The sequence below is a fragment of the Sus scrofa genome, chromosome 2 (genome assembly GCF_054392235.1).
Source record: "Sus scrofa isolate SSC_HxYL_T2T_F1_AM1 chromosome 2, Sscrofa_HxYL_maternal_Yorkshire_Landrace_v2.0, whole genome shotgun sequence".
Lineage (NCBI taxonomy): Eukaryota > Metazoa > Chordata > Mammalia > Artiodactyla > Suidae > Sus > Sus scrofa.
This window is the reverse complement of record NC_139384.1, coordinates 108473569-108497608: the sequence shown is the minus strand read 5'-3', so window position 1 is coordinate 108497608 and position 24040 is coordinate 108473569. Positions and strand designations below refer to the sequence as shown.

At 36.8% G+C, this 24040-nt stretch overlaps 1 protein-coding gene across 6 annotated transcripts in view; it reads right to left on the bottom strand.

The window, feature by feature from the left end:
- The window catches only part of ADGRV1 (adhesion G protein-coupled receptor V1), a 536680-nt gene that overhangs the window by 271099 nt on the left and 241541 nt on the right, over positions 1-24040 (bottom strand). For all 6 annotated transcript variants that reach the window (XM_085014024.1, XM_021085376.2, XM_085014023.1 and 3 more), the window contains 5 exons: positions 23563-23747; positions 19501-19750; positions 18777-18916; positions 17161-17321; positions 6770-6870 (listed from right to left, as the gene is read on the bottom strand). In XM_085014024.1, the coding sequence (XP_084870150.1) occupies positions 6770-6870; positions 17161-17321; positions 18777-18916; positions 19501-19750; positions 23563-23747 (837 nt within the window). The remainder of the gene's footprint in view (positions 1-6769; positions 6871-17160; positions 17322-18776; positions 18917-19500; positions 19751-23562; positions 23748-24040) is intronic.

Sequence of the window (24040 nt, the reverse complement as noted above, 5' to 3'; positions counted from 1 at the left end):
AAAGAAAGTTTAGATTCCAGAAATGGGGGAAAAGAAGAGCTCAAACCAGAGCTTTAACCTTTTCCTAGATGTAACATGATTAGGGTGGGCACAGAAGCAGAGAGTCACATGGCTTAGACACAAAAAATTTCAAAGTAATCAAAACATAATAAAAACATGGACAAAGAGAAATTTATTTATTCCTATTATCCTTTCATCCAACTGCTCTAGAAAGTTCTATTTCAAGAAAAGAAAAATATCACTGAAGGGGAGTGGAATGGGAGAGAAGGAGAGCCACCCCTTTAGTGGGTGGCAGCTCGTGGCCCCAGGATCCAGCTTCCCTTCAGCAAGCTTTTCTATCAGAGGCCTCAGGGCTGTTTCCCCTTCCTGTGCTCCCACAGCCCCCTTCTTTCCACACCAAGCTTCTCTCAGGTGTGGTCTGAAACAGCCTTCCTTTTCCTCTCTACCCACTGAACTCCCTAACCTCCTATGTCTTATTTTCATCATCTCTCTCCAAGGTTTCTGGTGACCTTGTTCTTGCCAAATTGGGGGATTAATCTCCCACTGATTCTAACCTTTTTTTCCTTTCTTGGCCTCAGAAACTCTATGAGTTGCTTCTAATGATCTTTCTCATTCCACCTGGCAGAGTAATTAAAACACAGAGGTTTTGGAGCCAGACAGATGGGTTCGAGACCTTCCAGCTGTCACTTCTCTTGGTCCCATTTTTTCAATCTGTAAAATAGAGGTGATAAAAGTACCCATTTCATCTGGTTGTTATAAGAAGTGAGTTAAGCAATGAATGTAAGTCGCTTACAGTACCGTTCAGTGACATAAAGGAACTCTAAACCCCAGATGCCCCACACTGCATGTATCCCTCTCCATCTACGAAAACTTTTGGCCTTCTCTATTCAAGTCAAGTGACTTAATAGAAAAGGCTATGTACCTCTTTGGTGATAAAGTAAACCTCATTAATTCATGATTTATGAGTCAGTATACATGGTGGTTAAAGGCTGCTTGTATTCAATTAACAGTTCTGTCACATATCACCACATGACCAAGTAACTTAAAATTCTTTATGCCTCAGTATTCTCAGCTGTAAAATAGGAAGAGTACTAGTACCAACTTCATATAATGCTTAGTAGGTATTATATTACCTCTATTAGGTAAAATAAAATGTACAATGAGACCGTTGTATTTATTTAAATAGAAAAGTGAAATAGTGAGACTTTCATAGCCCAAAACAGTGTTTTTTATTAGTTTTTATTCCTTCCTTTGAATTCTCACTGCCACTACCACTGTCCACAATCACAACCCATCACAAGCTGACAGTAAAAGCTGCCTACCCTGCCTCTCATCTTCCAAAATCCAGCCTTTCTTCTGTTTTAATCCATTTTTTTAAATTTGATTCCCAATTGCTAGATTAACCCTTTGGAACAATCCTTTCATACTGTGCCCTTCTAGACTAACTCCATCGGTGACTCCCACCATTTCTCAGACAATATACAACTACCTCACTTGCTGTCAGCTTATCTAGTTCTCTATGCTCAAGTGCAGACCCTACCTCAAAGGAACTCCCAGGGTCTCTATACCCTCCAGGTCTTTATTCTTGTTCTTGTCCTTGCCTAGAATATGCCACATCCTATTTCTTCAAATCTTATCCATCTTTCAACAAATAAGTCAGATTCCAATCACTCCATAGAGCCTTTTCAAGCTGCCAGCTTACACAGAACGACCTAGTATACCAGAGAGGAGCAGACCTTCTGCATACAACCTAGTTCTGACCATAAGGTTCATTTTCAGACTATTATTTACAAGATTCATGTGTGCATATCTTGTCTGGTATTTTCCACTGCATGAGCTAAACACTGTACATATGGTAGATCAGGTGTAAGCAGGTGAGTTTGTAGATAATAATGATCCAGGTTTGGTGTTAAGTAGGGTTTGTTCAATTTTTTTATTTTAATTATACTAGTGGATGGTCTGTGGGCATTCAGAGTCATGAATGTGATAATACTTTGGCCATATTAATGAGCACACCTAAATTATAGTCAAACAGTTTAATAAGTTTAACTCAAAAGTCTATTCATACCTGTGTTCAGAATGCTCTTTATTCATGTGTCATCAATCTCTACATGAAGAAAAGGTACAGTTAAATACCACAAAACTGTTTTGTACTGAAAATAAAAGCCTTATGTACTCAATGATATTAAATTGGGGACATTCACAAGCTCTTCATAGGAAAGAAAGAATTGGGTGGGGGTTGGGGGGGGGAGCTGGCTGTACTTTCTCTCTAAAGGTTTATGTCCAAATACAACACTAATAAGTTTTGCAAGTGTGAAATGCTATGAGAAAAACCAAAACAAAAGCCTCTTCTGTCCTCCCAATCATACCTTGTCTGAGAATCTTTTCATTGTAACCCAGGGGGGAAAAAGAAAACCAGAGGGGAACAGCAGAAGTTTTCCCTTTAGGAAGGAAAACTAAATATTTAGGAGGGGTTTAAAGGCAACAACACTTTAAGTGAAAGTTAAAATTTAATTAATGAAATTTCTTCAACCAAAATTTTTATAGTAAAGAAAATAGGTTAATACTATGGGTTTAGTAATAACATTAACAACAGTAACAGTAGTAGCAGCAACGACAAGCAGAAATGTACTTGGGCCATTATAGAGCTAACCTAATCTTTCAACAAGCAGGACCCAGAAACCCAACCAGACATAATGAATTTTAGCAAGATGCTTATATCCAACTTTAGGAAACACTTTCCCAATCCATTTATATCTGCACTAAATATAATCATAAATGTACTGAATTATGACACTTTGTGCATCTCAAGTTCCCAACCTTCAAAGCAAGGTCCAATTTTGATCCTTGTATGTAATTTCCTAAATTCATTTTTCCTTAAATAACAAAAACAGAAATAAGGATACCCTACTTAAGAAGCAATTCACCAAAACTTCTAGCTAATGAAAAATCTGTTCTGATTAATAAGCATTTCACGATTTCTATCTTACTTTGCTTCAATCCACATATCTTTGCCTATTAGATATGTTTTTAGTCCCTACACACGGAATGACTTTCTTGAGCTGACAGTCTCAACAAAACAGTGCCATCTGCCAGGAGAGAAATCAGGTCCTGGAGCAGCCAGAAGTAATCAGCATTGAAGAGGTCACAGCTTCTGGCTTCAGTCACGTGCAGCCAATAATTCTGAGTCTCAGTGATGCTAGATATTCAGAGTTAAAATGATATAAACTGCAGATTAAAGCAGAATTTATTGGCAGGAGTATCTGAGCAGGATCTTACCTGGGAAACAAACGGATATTGCAAAATGACATCCCAAAACATTACAGAATGAGGAAACTGGACAAGTCACTGGCTGTCCAACTTTTGCTGAATTCCAGAGAACAGTCCTCTGAATTTTAAGGCAATTTCCTCGTCCCTTCTTAAGGAGAAGGCCTATGAAAGCTAAAACTTCTGCACATCCAGCAGCCACTGAAAATTCATATTTAAGTATTTCAAATTCTCAGATATTCAGTGTCATTTCAGATAATATTTTTACATACATTTTTTTTCTAGACTACTTTGCTCTTCAGTTTCAGAAAATGTGTTTAAGCCATGCAAACAAACAAACAAAGAGGAAAAAACCCCAAACATTTTCATCAGGTTAAGTTTACTAATCAGAGTAAATGCAGTTGTCTTATCATAATATTTTCTATGAAGAAATTTCTGTTCTTTTTTTTTTTTTTTAAGATTTGGAGAGTTGCTTTTTCAGACAGAACCCCAGAACTGAGAACCCTGAACTGCAAACTTGTCCTTTGTCCTAGTTGTTTACCAACCTTATCAGGGCACACATGGGTTGGTAATGTGATTCTAAGATAAAAATTCCAAAGATATAATTAGATGTTTTTCTGAGAAATATCACCCAATGCCATGAAAATTTGTTTGCTGTTTTTCACTTCATACTTGAAGATAATGGGCTCACAATTTCTTGCCATTTAATCATTTTCTTTTAGATAAGTGAGAAACATTAACTTGGCACTGAAGAAAATTACATACTTAAAAAATATAAACAATACTGAAAATACAGATCTTATCTCAAAACCTCTGAGGCATTTCAATAAGCATATTTTCTATAACAACACACTTTTTAAAGCTTATAACAACATAAATATCATGAAAATAATGTTATACCCCTGAATTTAACTACAAATGATAAATGATAGAAAGATCTATTCAAACCAGTGATACGCAAGCTTTCTTTCAGAGCCTGACAGACTCAGTTCAATTCTGAAGAAAGTAGATAAAAACAGAAAGGTAGAAAATCACAAATGCATACTTGCTAAGCTGAAGAAGAATACTTTCTAGCCCAGTGACAGGAGCACTGTGGAAACATCTCAAGTTTTCTACTGAACTCCATCTTTGCTAGAGACTAAAAAACTGGTTTTGAAAAAAACAAAAAACCCCAAAAATCTTTACTGCCACCTGCTGGTAGTTTATGGTCAATGGTTCTCAAAGATGCTTGAATGACATAAATTCCAGATTAAAGCAGGATCTTTTGCCTTTTAAAGCAAGAATATTAGATACAATACATATTTCTAGCTGTAGACAAAGCCTAGCACACTTTCCTGATGATCATGGCCTCCCTCACTGACACATGGCCTGGAAAGGAAGTCAGAGACCATCACATTTCCATTCTTCCCTTTCCCACGAAAGTCACTCAGCTTAGTTCTAGGTCAGTAATAAAGATTTAAAACCAAATGGTCTTGGCAGACCTGTCCACAGAGTATTCACAACTCAAACGCTTGAGGTCAGCTAGAGAAATGTCATGCTCCTAGCCAAAAAACTACAGCCCAAACTATTTTTTAAGGCTTCTCGAGAGGAAACAAACTCAGTGTTGATGAAAGGATCCCAGATGAGAGATCCGAGATGAACTGGCAAGATTTTGTAACTGGAGATATAAACATGATTTTTAAATTCAGAAATGAAAGGGTGGGCCCAGGTTCCCGTGGGCAGCTTCATTTCTTTTTTTGGAGAGTCTAAGAATTTTAAAAACACTTTGCCAAACAATTTTAAGGGAAAAAAATATTCTCTTTAATTTAGAAAATATTTAAAAATCCAAGCAGATAGGTAAAATATTGAGGAAACAGTACTTTTTGTCAACAACCTATCAACAATTCTTCCTGCCAAAAATAATCTATGGAAGTTATTGTTTAGTTATTTCATGTCCCAAGTCATACCTTAGAGGATTTTTCATGCCACACTGCTTCATTTATTCTAAAAATATACTGAAAAACATGGATTTGACTAACCATCTTCTCCAAAATTAATGTTAAGTGCAATGTGAATCAGAAGTCCCAAGATATAAATCCTGAGTCTTTTTTTCACATCCCTAGACATGAGCAAATTTGTCTGCTAGGACACTGAAGAGTTGTCTGTAATTCTATGGTTCTATAATTAAGACTTGTACAAACTCTGCTGCCAAAAAATCACCAGAGTGGGTGGTGAATACAGCCAAGTAAACTCTAATTATGGAAGGCGGGTTTTCTACGATCTTAAATACAAGAAGCAAAGGCAAGATCAGACAGTGAAGATAGTTACCAAGGCAATATAAATAGCCTTGTCAAACTCAGTGTAAGCCCTCTTTGGTAACAGCTGTTACCTCTCATAGTTATAGGTACTTGAAAAGCACAATCTGAGATCTTCTACTTAGAATTCAGCACTTAATTGTTCCCTAAAAAACAGAGTTATAAGATTTACACATGTCATTTTCACTCCTGGGACCAAAAAAGGCAAGAGAAAGTCCAACGTCACAGATGATTTTCCATTCCATTACACTAGTGCCTCCACTAGTATTATTTTTAAAAAGTTCTATTTGGAGTTCAGTAAAATGCTGTTAGCAAGCTAAAATGTGCACAAGTGTACAGCACAACACATTTATGTAAAGTGATTTTTCCTGTTTGCTTGTATAGACATCTTATGCCTCTCTCATTCTTAATCAACAACCTGCATGAACTTCTCATTCAAGTGCCACCCTACATATCATCTCCTCCATGAAGACTTCCTTGACTTTCACAGAAAAAAATACGTCCTCATTTTATTCACAAATAGTCTATGTTTACCCTTATCCACTTACCACACAGCATTAGAGTGATTTGTATGTACATCTATTTACCTAGACTGTGAGTACGTTATAGACAGAAAGGGCAGTTGATTTCATCTTTTGATCTGCCTTCTGGGCTTTAAACTGAATGCTTTAAAGTGCATGCTAAAGAATGACTCAATATTTTTCACACTATTTCTTCTGCCAGACACAATTCTTCAAAAAAGATTGTTCAACCAAACTGTGTTCTGTAATATTAACTGAAACAAAACATTATCCAGAGATCTTAAAGTATGTGTTATTTTAATGCCCCTCATATAAAGGATCTGTAACAATATATTTTATTTAAACAGATTAAATAAAAAATTTTAATATATACATACACATATTAGTAATATATTTCACATAGATGTGTTGATAATAGGATGCTTCATGGTAAGAAGCAGCCATTTTCTTATAAGTGGTAATATTAAGGTATTTTCTGTAGAAAAAAGTTCACGAAATATACTGTTTAGATCTGATACTCAGCTTTCCTCTTAACTGCTCTCCTTCCCCATCCTCCTCCACCTCAAAATTAAACAAGCTTATTTCAACTGAGCTGAAATTAAACTTTACTTACACATTCAGTTCAAGGATCACAGAGGAAAAAACACAAACATCTCATGAAAGTAGGAAAACCCAGAGCTCTCCTACCTGGGTACCTAAGCTGGCTGCCATCATGTGAGTCAGAAGTTTAGCCGCAAACATGGAATACCTGGCACAGAAGATGTGGGAAAGCACAGCCAGACAGAGACCTGCAGGAACAAAAAAGTCCATATGTGGTTTTACAATCCAGGAACAGGCAGGAGCACAGTGAAAATCTGTGGAAAAAGTAAGCATGTAAGGCCTGAAGCCGGCCTCTGCTGCAGAGCACAGCACCTCTGGAAACTGTCACATTGCAATTTTAATCTCCTCCACTTTACCAGACACATAGAATCATCGCACTTATCAATGAAGCCCAAAGGGTAACTTTAAATTTCAAATATCTACTTGTTCAATGCCCTCCTAAAAAGAATGCACAAATTAAGTAGATTAATAATTCTGTTAAGCTTTTGGTTTTCTGTTTCCATTAGACACATTTTACTGTTTAAAAGAATCAAATTCAATCTAATTTTCCAAGAGCCGGCAGCTCGGCTAAACAGAGATGTTAGGCAGATGAATAGGGTTTTTCGGACATAAAATTGTGAATGGTGCTACCAAAACTCAGGTTTGGAAATTACCCCTTTTTATCTACCAGGAATAGTTATGTAATTACAACAGTGGTAATTATGAATTTTAAAGGCAACCTCATGCTCTGGGTGCCAAAGCCAAGAGCAAAATGTGTTCTTTCCCCTTGAGATGCTTTTTAACCTAAACATCTACATTTTTAAATGGTATAGAAAAATGTATTCTTATTTTCTTTACATCTACTTGAATTCAACTACCTACACTACTTGAGAGGAAGACTTGAATCTCAGCACTAAGCCATTAATCTTTTATTTGCAATCTGCATTAATTTCTTTAAAGTTTTAGTGTATACATATTTTTAAAATATTTCCTACCTTTTAAAATTTAAATGTGCTGCATAAAGTAACCCCTTTGCTTTATCACTTAAGCCTTTATTCTGCTCTCATCCTCACACAGGGTTCTATTATCTAAGAATTATCAAAACAAAACAACTGGCTGGTGTATGCTACTTTACCCTGTACTTTGCATGTATTATCTCATTTACTGACACCTTCCTGACAAACAAGAGACACTACATTTATTTAACATTTTGTTTCTTCATTATCTTTTCTGAAGCTATGGGATAAACTTCTCAAGTACACCACATGTTGGCCCAAGTGAACCAGGCATCTTTCAAATGCCCACATGGGGTCTGTGACTAATTGTCAGGACAGAAATGCCTTCCATAAGTCCATCTGGGAAAAGCTTTCATTATGTTTAGGTTTGAAGAACAAAGACAGAGTTCCACACAGGAAGTGAGGCTTTGCATTAGTCAAGGTTTTCAGCCTAGAAATTTGGCCAAGAAACCTGGAGTAATGCTTTCTTAGGAAGGCTGCCATAGAGTGTTCTAAGACAGGTGTGCAGGTCCTGGGGCTGCCTCCAAAATCCACCCACACAGGTACACAGTACAGCCAGGAACTGCAGCTTTACTTAGGTAGCTTATAAACTACTGAAGCTGTTGCTCCAAACTCACTAATGTACCCTTTGGATTTCCTATGATGGTCAAAGCCACCCCAAACTGAAGGTTTAAGTTGAGTGGGGAGGGGGAGTGTATGTGTGCGTGTGTGCGTGCATGCATGTGTGTGTGTGTGTGTGTGTGTGTGAGATATACTGACTTAAAAGCAGGGCCTTGACTTATTTCATCACAGGCCACACAATCACAAACATGTGCATTGTTCTAAGTTTACTGCCATGGGATGGTAACTGTGAGGCAAGGGGATTAGTGTTTGAGGCAAAGGAAAAATACTCATGAGTCAACTGTTTTTTTCTAATTCACAAGAAGAGCTTATTCATAGCCTTTTTCCCCTACCTTGGTAATTGTCCATTATACTTCCATGTCATGACATAAATTGAGTACATTTAAACTTGATCAGATCAGGAATATTTAATTAAGTCTGTTAAGTTTCAATTAAAATGTTAGCATGACACCTGGTGGCAGTCCAGGATTCAAAGCCAGTGGCAAGAAAATGGGCTCAATTCTGTTAGTCTATAACAATAATGTATGATGGTTATCTAGATACATTTTTTTATTTAGAGAAAAAGAATGGGACTAAAACTCTCAAGCAGGCCATACCATAACCTCAGCTGGACTTGGGAAAGATACTGAATACCTTAGATCTAAAGTAATAAATATTGCAGTTACCAAGTTCCTAGACACCATCTACCAAGTTTATCTTGTATTTTCTTATCTGATACTGAGTAGCTGTATTTAGCAAGCATACATAATTTAAATTTACTAGTCGGTTTTTAAAAAAAATTGTAATTTTTTTTGGTTTAAATTCTCTTCATATATAAATCGCATGGTATAAAATTATAAATAAAATTTTTTTAAATAAAGTATAAAATTCCAGGCATTACCTAAAGGTATATTCTAAACAGTTTTTTAAAAATTAATTCCTTGGCAATTATGTAGAAAAATTTTGCTTACGTTTTTCCCTAGCACTATGTACATTACAGATTCAAATGGAAAAAAGCAATTAACTAGTTTACTAACAAAATGACTTTTCTATATGATTAGACAGTAAGAGGGAAGATAAGTTACCCTTAATAAGATCATAATATTGATAATCTTTGATTCAGATGAGAAAAACTCTAAAGGACAGTTAGATTCTTTTGCTGTTATCAAAGTGGACTGAAGATCTATATAACATGTGAATGTTTATAGGTGTATACGCATATGTAATGCCTCTATGTGAATATGCATATCCAGTAATCAACTCTATTGTTGGCATCCCTTAAGAGTGGGATATACTTTCCAAATTACTAAAGTTTATCCATCTACAAGCATAATAATAATATTTGATCCCATGAAAATTTCTTTAAAATATTTATAAATTTTTATAGATTGTTCCATCCATGTATCTTTGTCTTTTCTGCAGATAAATCTAAAAACCAAATGATCCCAACATTATTATTAATTTTTTTTCTTTTCACAGCTAAACCTGCAGCATATAGAAGTTCCAGGGGTAGGGATCAAATCAGAACTGCAGGTGAGAGCTACACCAGAGCCACAGCAACACTGGATCTGAGCCAGTTATGGCAATGCCGGATCCTTAACCCACTGGGCAAGGCCAGAGACTGAACCTGCATCCTCATGGATACTACATTAGGCTCTTAACTCACTAAGCCACACAGGAACTCTGATCTCTACATTATTAAATCAGTTATGTACTTGTTAGCTTAGGTTTGTTTCTCTTCTTCCACATAATGCTACCTGTAAATGTCACCTTTTCTACTTTTTGCTCATCTGTATTGATTCCCACGTTTTTGCAACTCTCCACTCAGCACAATGCCTCTTGATTACAGCTACTAACAAGCTAAACACAGGAAAACAAAAGTTTTCTATGTTAAACACAAGTTAGAATGAGACATCTTACAGTACACAAGTTCTGTGTATTAGAGGGAAGGATTTACTCCAGAAGGACGAGGTGGCCAGAAAACCAGCCTCCACGTAACCTGTGATGTTCAGTACAATGTCACTAACCACGCATGACTATTTAAATTTCAATTAATTCAAATCAAATGGAATTAAAAATCCAGACCCCAATCATACCAGCCATATTTTAAGGGCTCATTAACCAGATGTGGCAAGAAGCCACCATACTGAAGAAGAGTATAGAACATTTCCATCATCAAAGAAAGATCGACTGGGGAGTGCTGTGTAAGCAAGTGAGACTATGTTATCTCTCAAAATAATTTTCATTAAAAATGGCTAAAATGAGATGGTCTGGGACGTCAAAGTATGAACTTGACTTAGACAGCTATACATCTCATTATTGGAGGATGTCAGACCAACACCATACATTTGTTTATTAATTTAACAAAGAACTATTGGAAAACTACTATATGTCAGGGGCTGTGACAGGCAATGGAGACACAATGTTCAAAAGACAGTTTCTCACTGCTCTCCCATTGCTTCGGCTGTATCTTTTCCCAGAGAGAGACTGTTTATGAAAGGCCACAGAATACAATTCTGGTCAAAGAGATGTGCGGGAAAAATGTATGGTGGTTTTCAGGAAAGTTTTCATTGCTCTTAAAACAGGATCCAAATAAGTGCCTTTCCCCTGGCAAGCCTGGACATAGCTGTGGGATGCTTAGAGCTGCTGCAGCCAGCTCAAGACTATATAGGGGAAAGGTGAAGAAAATAAAATAAAACCTCTGAGGAGAGCAAAGGAGAAAAATGAGAAGAGCCTGGGCCTCTGATGATGCCATTGAGGTGCTGAGTTAATCAACCCTGGAACTAAATCTGTTTACTTAAGATATTTGACTTGTCTTATGTTACCTGCATCCAGGGTCACCTTAAACAATATGCCTTTATGGACATAGCTGGAGAGATCCACCATTCCTATGCCATGTCAGAATGAGACTGAGCTCTCTGGCATCTTTATCACCTGCAGTCATCCCTTCAAACTGTTTTTTTCTTTTTTTTTTTTTAAGTTCTTACACATTTTTTTTTCTATTCTTCCTGTAAATAACTCCCCATTTGATAGATTGAAACTGTTCTGATATGCCATCCTCATAATTAAAATAACTGTCTTAGGATAATGATTACTATGAATATGTATTTAATATCTTTGGAAGAATTTGACACAGAAATTTAGAAAATATACCATCTTTAAAAATAATTTAAAATGATAAAGGTTTTTTTTCTGGAAAAACAATTTGAATATCAGCCTGTAAAATATAAAAGGTGCAACTAGAATATTCTTGCGGTTTGAAAAGCCTGAACAAAAGAATAACCGTGCTTCAAAGGATTTTGATTTATTTATCCTTAATCTTATTATTTAGCAATTTACAGATAATTATTTCCTGTTACTTACAGTAAACAATGATACTGTGTTGGCATTTATACACTTAGTAATCTGTAGAGCAAATAAAAATATGAGCCATTTGAAAGGGAAAGCTTTAGTTTGACTAAGGTGTTAAAAGATTTCTTTACCATAAGAGAACAAAAAGAAGAAATGAAACAAATGTGAGGTCCATGGTCTATCTCTAATCTCAGCTTAGAAGCACTTCAAAAAGAAGACTCACCTACAAATTCATGAAACATGACCTCGTTCACAAACTGATGTTAAAACTGAAATGGATTATGGAATGTTACAAGTCTCGTTAAGTTCATAAGGCCATACGATTTGTATTCAAAGACAAAATCAAGATGGTTCCAATCCAATGTCCACCTTGATAGACCAACATCAACCCAAGTCATGAGAAGCAGAATATGTTTCTTCAACATTATCCTCCAAAGAGTAATAGCACCTCAAACTATGCTTAGGTCCCTTAATAAGTAAACTACAAAATTACAGCATTATTGTCCAAAATCATTCTAAGTTGTATTTCTTCCAAGTCACCGCTGAGGTGAGTTCCATATGCCTTTATGTACACAGCAGGAGAGATCCACCATTCCTATGCCATGTCAGAATGAGACTGAGCTCTCTGGCATCTTTATCACCTGCAGTCATCCCTTCAAACTGTTTTTACACTGATGTGTACAGTTATTTACTTGTCCTCTCTTTTTAACTTTTTTAGCTTCAAGGGATAACCTTGGCTTAATTTCTTGGAATTTGATAAACTGGTTTACAATTTTAAAAGTCACAGGTATGTCCCCTAATCTTTTACCTTTTTAAATTGAGGATTACTAAACTTTTTGGCCTAGATGCCTATTTTACACACTTGGATCACTGTAGTTGTTCTGGTCTAGTATAGTAAGCAGCACTGTAAACTACTAGAATTGGGACATATTCACTGTGATCTACCCTGAATGAACCTATCTACAGAAAAGAAACAAACCTATGAACTTGGAGAACAGACTTGTGCTTGCCAAGGGGGTGGGGGAGGGAGGGGAATGGATTGGGCATTTGGGGTTAGTAGATCAAACTATTGTATTTGGAGTGGATAAGCAATGAGATCCTGCTGTACGTCACAGCAAACTATATCTAGTCACTTGTGATGTAACATGATGGAGGATAATGTAAGAGAAAGAATGTGTGTGTATATATATATACATATATATGTATGACTGGGTCACTTTGCTGTACATCAGAAATTGACAGAACACTGTAAATCAACTAAAATAGAAAAAATATAAATATAAAAAAAAGAATCTGAAAAATTAAATGAGTATAATACATAGATATACATATATATATATATATATAAAACACTGAATCACTTTGCTGTATACCTGAAACTATCTCAAGATTTTAAATTAACTATATACAATTCAATTAAAAATAAAAAACAAGTGAATAAATAAATAAATAGGTTTAATTCCTGTCTAATTATTTGTTACCTCATTTCATAAGAGTCAGACTGCTTCCAAATTCAGAGGGCTATGCGGCGTGGCCTGATCTAAATTAAAATATGTATGTAAGAAACAAAAAAGTCTCTTTAGCTCCTGGGGACCTTCAGAGAGATAGAATGCCATTCTCCCCAGAAGCTGAAAATGAACACAGAGAGGACTTTACATCTCCCGATCCACAGAATGTGCTACCCATGTCACAATATGTCATGGACAGACGGGAAAAAAACTCAGTATCTTCTCTAAGTAATAAAGGTAGGTAATATTTGTGTGTTGATTCTCAAATACATGAGCAAATCTCTGCATTCTTTTCAAGAGTGAGTTGCAAAAATATATATATTTGTTAACAATTCTTTCAGGAAATATATTGTAGTCCTGCTAGTCTAGAAAATACCAAGATAACATTTTCTCATTAGTTTTTTTTTCATTTTTTTTATTACTCAAATGAATTTACCACATCTGTAGTTGTATAATGATCATAACAATTTCATTTCACAGGATTTCCATCCCACAGCCCAAGCACATCCCCCCAACCCCCAAACTGTCTCCTCCAGAGACTATAAGTTTTTCAATGTCTGTGAGTCAGCATCTGTTCCGCAGAGAAGTTCCATCTGTCCTTTTTTCAGATTCCACATGTCAGGGAAAACATTGGATGTTGGTGTCTCATTGTATGGCTGACTTCACTTAGCATGACAGTTTCTAGGTCCATCCATGTTGCTAAAAATGCTGGTATTTCGTTCTTTTTGATAGCTGAGTAATATTCCATTGTGTATATGTATCACATCTTCTGGATCCACTCCTCTGTCGATGGACATTTAGGTTGTTTCCATGTCTTGGCTATTGCAAATAGTGCTGCAATGAACATCGGAGTACATGCGTCTTTGCGAGTCATGGTTTTCTCTGGATAGATGCCCAGGAGTGGGATTGCTAGATCACATGGTAGTTCTATGTTTAGTTTTCTGAGGAATCTCCATACTGCTTTCCACAGTGGTTGCACCAATTTACAATCCCACCAACAGTGTACTAGGGTTCCTTTTTCTCCACACCCTCTCCAGCACTTATTGTTTGTAGACTCTTGGATGATGGCCATTCTGGCTGGTGTAAGGTGATACCTCAGCGTGGTTTTGATTTGCATTTCTCTAATAATGAGTGACGCTGAACAACTTTTCATGTGTTTCTCGGCCATCTGTATGTCTTTTTTGGAGAACTGCCTGTTTAGATCTTCCGCCCATTTTTTGATGGGGTTGTTTGTTTTTTTGGTATGGAGCTGAAGAAGCTGTTTATAAATTTTGGAGGTTAATCCCTTGTCAGTCGATTCATTTGCAAAGATTTTCTCCCATTCTGTGGGTTGTCTTTTTGTGTTGTTTAGAGTCTCCTTTGCTGTGCAGAAACGTTGAAGTTTGAGTAGGTCCCATTTGTTTATTTTTCTTTTTATTGTCAATACTCTGATAGGTGGATCTGAGAAGATGTTGCTGTCGTTTATGTCAGAGAGAGTGTTTGGCCTATGTTTTCCTCTAGGAGTTTGATAGTGTCTGGTCTTATATCTAGGTCTTTAATCCACTTGGAGTTTATTTTTGTGTATGGTGTTAGGGAGTGGTCTAATATCATTCTTTTACATGTGGCTGTCCAGTTTTCCCAGCACCACTTATTGAACAAGCTGTCCTTTCTCCATTGTATAGTCTTGCTTCCTTCGTCATAGATTAGTTGGCTGTAAGTGCATGGGTTTAATTCTGGGCTTTCTATCCTGTTCCACTGATCTATAAGTCTGTCTTTGTGCCAGTACCATGCAGTTTTGATGACTGTTGCTTTGTAGTATAGTCTGAAGTCCGGGAGCCTGATTCATCCAGCTCCAATTTCTTTTTCAGGATGTCTTTGGCTATTCTGGGTCTTTTGCACTTCCAAAAAAACTTTAAAATATTTTGTTCAAGTTCTGTGAAAAATGTCCTTGGTAATTTGATACGGATTGCATTGAATCTGTAGATTGCCTTGGGTAGTATAGTCATTTTGATAATATTAACTCTTCCAATCCACGAGCATGGTATATCTTTCCATCTATTTGTGTCATCTTTGATTTCTTTCATCAGTGGCTTGTAGTTTTCAGAGTACAGGTCTTTTGTTTCTTTAGGTAGGTTTACTCCTAGGTATTTTATTCTTTTGGATGCGATGCTAAACGGGATTGCTTCCCTAATTTCCTTTTCTGCTTTTTCATTGTTAGTATGTAGAAATGCTATCGATTTCTGTGTATTGATTTTGTATCCTGCAACTTTGCCAAATTCGTGGATGAGCTCTAAGAGTCTTCTGGTAGAGTCTTTAGGATTCTCTAGGTATAGTATCATGTCATCTGCAAATAGCGATAGTTTTACTTCTTCCTTTCCAATTTGGATTCCTTTTATTTCTTTTACTTCTCTGATTGCTGTGGCTAGGACTTCCAGAACTATATTGAAGAGTAGTGGCGAGAGCAGACATCCTTGTCTTGTTCCTGATCTCAGCAGGAATTCTTTCAGCTTTTCACCATTGAGAATGATGTTTGCTATGGGTTTGTCGTATATGGCCTTTATCATGTTGAGGTAGGTTCCCGTTATGCCCACTTTCTGAAGGGTTTTTATCAGAAATGGGTGTTGGATTTTGTCAAAGGCTTTTTCCACGTCTATTGAGAGGATCATATGGTTTTTATTCTCTGTTTTGATGTTCAGTATTTAGAATAAGCAAGGGAATTTTGTGGGTCATATCAGCACTTATATTTATGTCTTTATGAAAATATATAAAGTGATACCTAGATTTTATTTCAGCATTTTATATTTGGTTTTATTTCATCGGTCTATGAAATTTCTGTAAATAGATTGCATCAAAGTGAAATAGGACGTCTCCATCTGATTTTGGAACCATATGTACCTAGAAGAATCTACTAAGCAACAAACTCATTCTTATGGAAGAGATTATTAAGGATAAGAAAACGTTAACTTTTGCTATTGAATCTAAGTTAGGTTCAGGATTAAAATGCATTAAGGAAAATGTTTAACTTTAGAAAATCAAATTTTAATGGAAATATTTTAACAACCAGGACAAGAAGAATAATTAATTCTATGCTTCTACCTCCACAAAATTTTCCTAATAAAGATTATTTACACACCAAGTAAAAGACATCAATTTGATGATAATCACATCTATACACAAAACATCATTAAAGAGGAATGTCTGGATTAACATATCTACCACACTGTCAACACAATTTAAAATCATATATGGTGGATGGGGAAACTGAGGTGTTTGCCCCAGGTCCCCAGTGGCAGGACAAGGATTTGAACCAGGCAGTTTGGCTCCAAAGTTACTTGGTACCCAGTTCTTTGTATAGCATGTTGTTCCCAGAAGCAGCAGTGGGGCTACAAGAGAGGACTCAGGACACAGAATGTGTGAGGGTGGGAGAGAAATATAGGTTAAGGAACTCAGACTCCCAACCATAAAATCAAGTCAGCAAATGAGAGTAATTCTACAATTCTTCCAAGTTAAGTTATAGGTAAATAGTTTGACAGACATTAATATAATACAAGTTCCTAATCCTGCCAGAAATGGGACCTAGATGTAAAAGGTAAAAGACAATTTATTTTTTAACATGGTGGTTGAGCATATTCAGAGCTTCTAGATTACAGAATACAAATCAACCCACAGAGGAGGTTTATTTTTCTAATGAAAATATGCAATGCTTTGTTTATATTACCTCACACAATCCTGGCATTCTATTGCAGAACCTGCCTTCTAAATCACAATACTATCAACTAAACCCTTTCTTACTGTCTAGCTTCTATTCCACACTGTACTTTCTATTACTGATAAGTGGGAACTATGTCTTGCTCCTTACCCTCAGTCCAAAGTTGGCCCTCCATAAATAACTGTTGTATGAATTAATGAATAAGACCATGGGAAAGTTTATTTTCTCCCAATGCTAATGAATTACAGTAGGCCTGCATCTTGCATATATAAAAGAACTATGGGAAAGCAGATCATAAATATTGCAAATTATTGATTCAAAAATACTATAACTCACCTGAGATACATATAAATCCAGAAGAGAAAAAAGCTTCATTGTATGAAGACAAATTGTCAGTCTGGGCGTAGACCGCATATAGGGACGTGTATGAACAGGCACATTCCACGTAGTCTGAAGTATCCTCAACCACTTTGCAAAACTGACTGTCAGACAACCAGCTAGGGCAAAAACACAATCGTCACTACTCCTCTGTCATCAGTACTTAAGGCTTGTAAAGAAAAAATATCTTACTGAACCTAAGTGTTCTGTACTTGAGATTTAGGCAGACTGCATTTTCAAGAAGAAACACTAGAGGGAACATCTTGTCCAAGACATGACACATCAGATCCCACAAACATCTTAAGAAGCAGCCTAAATACTAACCAAACAGCAAGAGCATTCCCAATACCAAAGAAGTTAGTCGTCTCAAAAGAGTAGTACCAGTCCTACCTAACCTAAAACAAACACATCCCAGGTATTCAATAGCAGGCACTCCTTCCTAGCATTCAAAGACATCAGAAGTTTAAAAGAGCCATCCAGTGTGTGGTGTCCGCCCTTCCTCATTTTTCACAACTCCTGTATTTTGAACCCCATAAATTACTTATGTGCTTTTCTAAGTTTCCTTCCTCATTGTTTTTGGATTTTGAGCCAGTTATGTTGTATAAATGTTTCCCAAGGTTCCTCCAGGTGTTTCCTTCTATAAGGTTTGAGTTCTTGCACAAAAACTTTGTTGTGATAATAGCAAATACAGTGTCACGTGCCAGAACTTCTGAGCTTTCCCCAGTTGAGCCCCTTCCCTTCTAGCCTCTTGATCCCTTTAATTTTCCAAGGTTATAAGACTTCTTAACCCCAACGGCAGAGTCCAGCTTGGCACATTCATTACTAATTATACATTGAGGAGCATAGAGTATCTATATATTAGGTTAAGATCTGTCCTCAGACATTAGAAATTTCAATAGAAATTTATTTTTTCACAAAGAGACTACACAGAATTGTGGTATTTGGAAGATAGCTGGTTACCCAACTAATCTGTTGAACCTTTTCAGAATTCTAGTTTGTGTGACTAAAAATCAGCAATAAACATAATCTAGTGACCGATGTGAACCCTAAGCCCTCTAAGCCAGCCATGCATGACCCACAGCCCTGATGGAGCTCCAAATGAGCTAAGTGCTCAGAAACATGAGGTCTTGGGTCGTGGAGATTCATTCCCATTCCCATGCGTGGCTTTAATGCCAAAATGTACCCACGTCATATGTGGACTAGAATTATAAATCCCTACTAATCTCTCTGAACATGGAGCATCAGGTCCTGAACCACAAGTCAGACAGCAAGAGTCCTTCCCTGCTCAGTAAATTAACTAATAACCATAGGAAGGTTATCTGAATTGAGCAGAACTCACATTAAGTCCCATGATAAAGTAATAATAAAAGGGTAAATAATGTGTTAAACACATGTTTACATTGTTTGGCTGCATCTGCCACCTGTACAACGTTAGCCCATTTCCTATGCTGCTTTGCCTCATTTATTGTAGAGGTTAATCTCCAGTCTAAAATTTCACCTACAAAAAACTGGGCTCAATGGTACTGGAATGGGGAAGGACCAAATTTTGATTTTAAAGAATTATTAACAAGTACCTCGCAGCAGCCTGATTCCAAAGGAGACACAGAGACGTCTGGGGAACAATTCTAGGCTCGGCAGCATAAATCCTGTACAGAACCTCATTGTTGTTGGTCAGGGCTTGTGAACTCTGACCTTTCACACTCAATGATAATACCTGTAATGCCAAAAAGAATAGAAAATTTAATATTTTCAAATTAATGTCATGGCTGAATCTCCCATTCTTAACTTTGCTTCATTTTTCTAGTCATGCTAGTCACTTGCTTACTATCACTATTAACAGTTAGCTTCCTTATGAATGCAGAGTGCATGGATAGTTTTTCCACTGCAAACATTCTACCTCCACTTCAGTTATGAGCAGACTGCAGCTGACTGTAATCACTTTTGTCATCAGACTTCAATCATAGTGGGATATATAATACGATACAGCATTAGTGAAAGCTATGTTTTTTCCACTTCGCCACATGTACATAGCGTAGATATATCTCATATATACACATATAAAAGAGAGAAAAAATATATATCATATATATATTGCTTAATATAACACGAAGGAAATATTTCCAACTATTTTTGAGACTAAACATTCAATAATAGCTCATAAAGATGGGACATGTTTCATAATTAGCTCACCCTGTGAAGCACTTACCACAAATCTGATCAAGCAAAGTATTCTGAGGACTCTGTCTCCTAAGGAAAATATCAGATTCCAACCATTTAATTCTTCAAATGAGAGATTACCTTATTTTTCAGGGCATGAAGATTGTTTCCAGTTATAAACCACTGCTGGCTGCTATACTCTGTAAATTGCACTAGTTCACATGTACTTTTCTCAGACATTACATCTGCCTCTGGAACATCCAATAACCTCTCTGGAACTCGAATATAATCACCTTCTTTTCCTTCAAACTTGTGCCCATTGATTTGCTGAGGATACCAGTGAAGAGCCAGAATGGACAAATATGGGCAACTGTCAAGGATGGTTTTGCTTCTATGACAGAAAAGCAAAGATTCTGCTAAAATGGTACATGTTTGCATTTGTATGCTTACTTACATCTGTTAAGATTCATCACACTAGGGCTCTGTTCTTTATGTATAACCATGACACTACCTACCCAGAATCAGTAAAGAAAATGAATGTACTTTCGGTTCTTTTCTGGTTGTTATGATTTTTTCGCACAGAAATTTTCTGCATCCTCTTGCCTGATCCCACTTATAACCTAAACATGGGTTTTTGAAAGCCATGATATCAGAAAGACTCCGTGGCTAAAAATGCCCTTTTCTGTGAGGGCTACATCAGCACTGCTGGAAAAGTTTAAGGGAAGAATATATCACTAAGCTGAAACTCTCCAATTTATATTCAAGGATATCATAAACCTTATACATCTAAGACATGTTTTCATTGAGTTTACCTCATCCCTTTCAAACCCATCAGAGCATTTTGAATTTAATCATGTGACTGATAAAAAAGAAACAGCCCTGAACAGCAATCTTTATTCATTTAACAATTCTTTTTTGAACATTTCTTAGGCACAAGATCCTGTGCTTGGTGAAACTGCTTCCGAACCTCATTGTGTTTTGAAATCACTTTGAAGGATGTTTAAAAATAGAGGTTTCTAGATCACATCCCATTCTTACTAACTCAGAATCCTTGCCTGGGGTATGCTGGGGTTCTACAAGACTTTAACCAGTCCTCCAAAAAAACCTATACATTTTTTTTCTCTGGACCCATCAGGTTTCCAATGAAGAGACACAAAGATGAATCAGATATAAAACCGACCTGAAAAAATCTGGAGAATATTAGGACATTAAAAAAAAGTTATGTATTAAACTTTAAAAGTTACATGGGCCACAAGAGATGCTGAGTATACATAATTATATCATGGATAAAAAGACCCCTAACCTGGGAAATAAAGCTGCGAATTTTAAAGGGAAGATTTAAGAAAGAGAAGGAAAGGGAAAGGGCTTTTTTTTCCCTTAACCATACACTGTCCAAAAAACATTTAACTCTACCACATTTGAATCAGTACTTTTAAATATCTATCTTTAATCCAGCCATTGTCCAGGCTCTAGACCCCTGTGACCAGACTCCTATTAAAATACCTCAACATATACAGGCCACCCACACCTACTCAACAGTTTTATCAAAAACTCATCTCTTTATCTCCCCACCTAGCCTTCCACACCTTCACTGGTGACTCTGAGCTAAAAGCTGCTGCTGCAGATCTCCCCATCCCCTGACCAAGTACGATGTTGCTGAGACCAGGGACCCTACCTACCCCCTTCCCATCCCTCTGACATCTTCTGATGTTGAGCCCATCAGCTCCATTGTAGTCCCCATCACACTGGCATTCAGAGACCAATACAACATGTACAGTGACTCTATCCAGACACGACACAAGTGTGTCAAACTCCTGGCCCCTCTTACCTGACAAGGACTACATTCTCCCTGATACTTTAATCTCCTCTATCCATGCCCTCCCAATGACTTCACTTTCATCGATCCCCAAATCTGCTTTACACCCAGGCTTATGTGGGGTGGGGGGAGAGAATACACCTTAACATGTAGACTGGCATCACTGCAAATCCGCAGTGACCAAACCAATCAGACTAATCCACCTGACATTGTTTTTGCTTGGCTTTCAAATGACTGTTCTAGACATCATCTTTCTCCTCAATATCTCTATTTCCAAACCCTTCTTTCTCAATAGATACCTCTGAATACTGCTTAAGACAATGTATAAATAATGCCTATGAGAATGGTCAACATCTATAGAGTTTTCTGAGTAAAAAATAAAAACTAGTCTTGACCACTCTCTTATTTTCTATTTTCAACTTGCCCCCATATGTTAATTCTATTACCTAATTATTTCAAGATACCATCCTCCTCATGTCCCTGCCTCAATTTCAACCTGCATCTTCTCTTACCTAAATAATTATCCCCTTTGTAGTCTTCCTATTTCCCTTTTTTTTTTTTTTTTTTGTCTTTTTAGGGCTGCACCTGCAGCACAGGGAGGATCCCAGGCTATGGAGCGAGTCAAAGCTATAGCCACTGGCCTATGCCAGAGCCACAGCAATATCAAATCTAAGCCATGTCTACGACCTACACCACAGAGCTCAAGGCAACACTGGATCCTAAACCCACTTAGCGAGGCCAGGGATTGACCCTGTATCCTCATGGATGCTAGTCAGATTCGTTTGCACTGAGCCAAGATGGGAAATCCCTTATTTCTTGATTTACCCTATTCTTTAGTCTTTAATACTGTCCTCACATATGGCTCTAAAAGTCTGTCTGATTCACACACACAACCTAACTTATTCTATATTCAATCTTTAAAGGGTGATGATCTTCCCAGACACACCATCCTCTTCTTGCCTGACTGACATTATACATGCTTCTTCCTCTTCCTAAAAATCTCAGATGAAAAGGTAAGTCTACAAAGAGGATGCATGTGGCACAAAATGCATTGATACATTCATTCATTTTATTCACTCATCATACCATACCATCTACCATGACCAGACACTGTTCTAGGCCCTGGAAATACTTTAGGCAACAGGACAGAAAAGGTCATTTCTTTTGTGCATTTACACTCTCTTGCGTTCTCACCAGGCCTTTGAGGGCACAGGCTATGGAAACCAACATTCACAGCAGGATAGATAGGTTAATCTAAGACTATCTTGATATCCTAGTGATCTTGCAGAAATATGGAAAAACAAACAGAAAGGATTAGGACCATGCAAAGCTACGAACTATTTGGCTTCACTGAACAACACTTTTAATCAGACATGTCCCATTAAAGAACAGTCACTGTTTTATAAATAACACATGTTACCCTTTGAAAATTGGGGGGTGGAGTTTTTAATTTCTAGTCATGTTCTATCATCAGCCTTTTTTTTTTTTGGTCTTTTTCTGGGGCCACTCCCACAGCATATGGAGGTTCCCAGGCTAGGGGTCAAGTCAGAGCTGTAGCCACCGGCCTACATGACAGCCACAGCAACGCGGGATCTGAGCCGAGTCTGTAACCTACACCACAGCTCAAGGCAACACCAGATTCTTAACCTACTGATCAAGGCCGGGGATCGAATCCGCAACCTCTTGGTTCCTAGTCAGATTAGTTAACCACTGCACCACAACGGTAACTCCTATCATCAGACATTTATTAATCAAAGAGAATTAAAACATGTTGAGGTCTTTGTATTACAGTGATCCAATTTATCTTATAAATGTAATTTAAAACACCAAGACTTCTGGAGAATATTAACACATAGTTACAAAATTAAACACAGTTAATAATGAACATGAGCTATATTTTATTTTTTCCTTTTCCTCTTGCTTGCTTTCTGCCATGAAATTTCAGCCATGAAACAACTAGTCTGAAGTTCAGCAACTTTCAGTGAACTTCCTTCGAATGGATGAAACTGAACCAAAATTCCAGGGAGAAGCATAATTAACAGCACACAAAAAAATCTGTAAAGTTGGAATCACTTTCCTTTTTTTAATTTTAGAATGTTATCTTATATCTTCTACTCATTATATAAATAAGAGTAAGCAATAAGACTTTTTATATTTTTAAAGGACACTTCAAGAGGAATATACTATTGACGGTATAAATTAATTTTTCTTGATACAATTTCTATGTTTTCTTCAAATAATTAACTTAACTTGCCCATTAGGTACAATGCATTGAATGAATGTATAATCCTTAGTTACATCACCTAGGTCAATCTGCATTGCATATTACTTTGTAAACTGTGAAGGAATACATCTAAGGCACCACTATTATATTAAAAGATACTTACTTTTCACCAGGAGAGCCACAGGTAACATCAGTCAGTAGAGAAAAAGCAAAATTCTCAGTCACTTCAGTAAAGTGACTGAAACCCTTAGTGTCCTTGCGTTTTGGGTTGACAAGAGCACAGAGAATCTCATAGAAAAGACTTCGACTTTCAATACTTAGTGGTTGTTTTTTTCCTTCAATAGTTATCTAGAAAAAAAGATCCAAGTATGAAAATATATCTTTGAAAATAAACTGCTTAAATGACACGCATGGTATAACGTGTTCTTTAGTTCCAGTTACTAACATTCACAAAATAAGGATGAACCCATGAAGAATTTAAAGTAGTATCAAAATCCTATTTCAAACACATTTGCACTTTGAACAGCATAACCCATCATTTTTACTAAAAGGCATAATCACCAAAATATTTTCTACTCAATGTCTAGGTAAGGTCCCAAACAACTTCAAGGGTCACTGAATTTTAACCACAATAATTAACA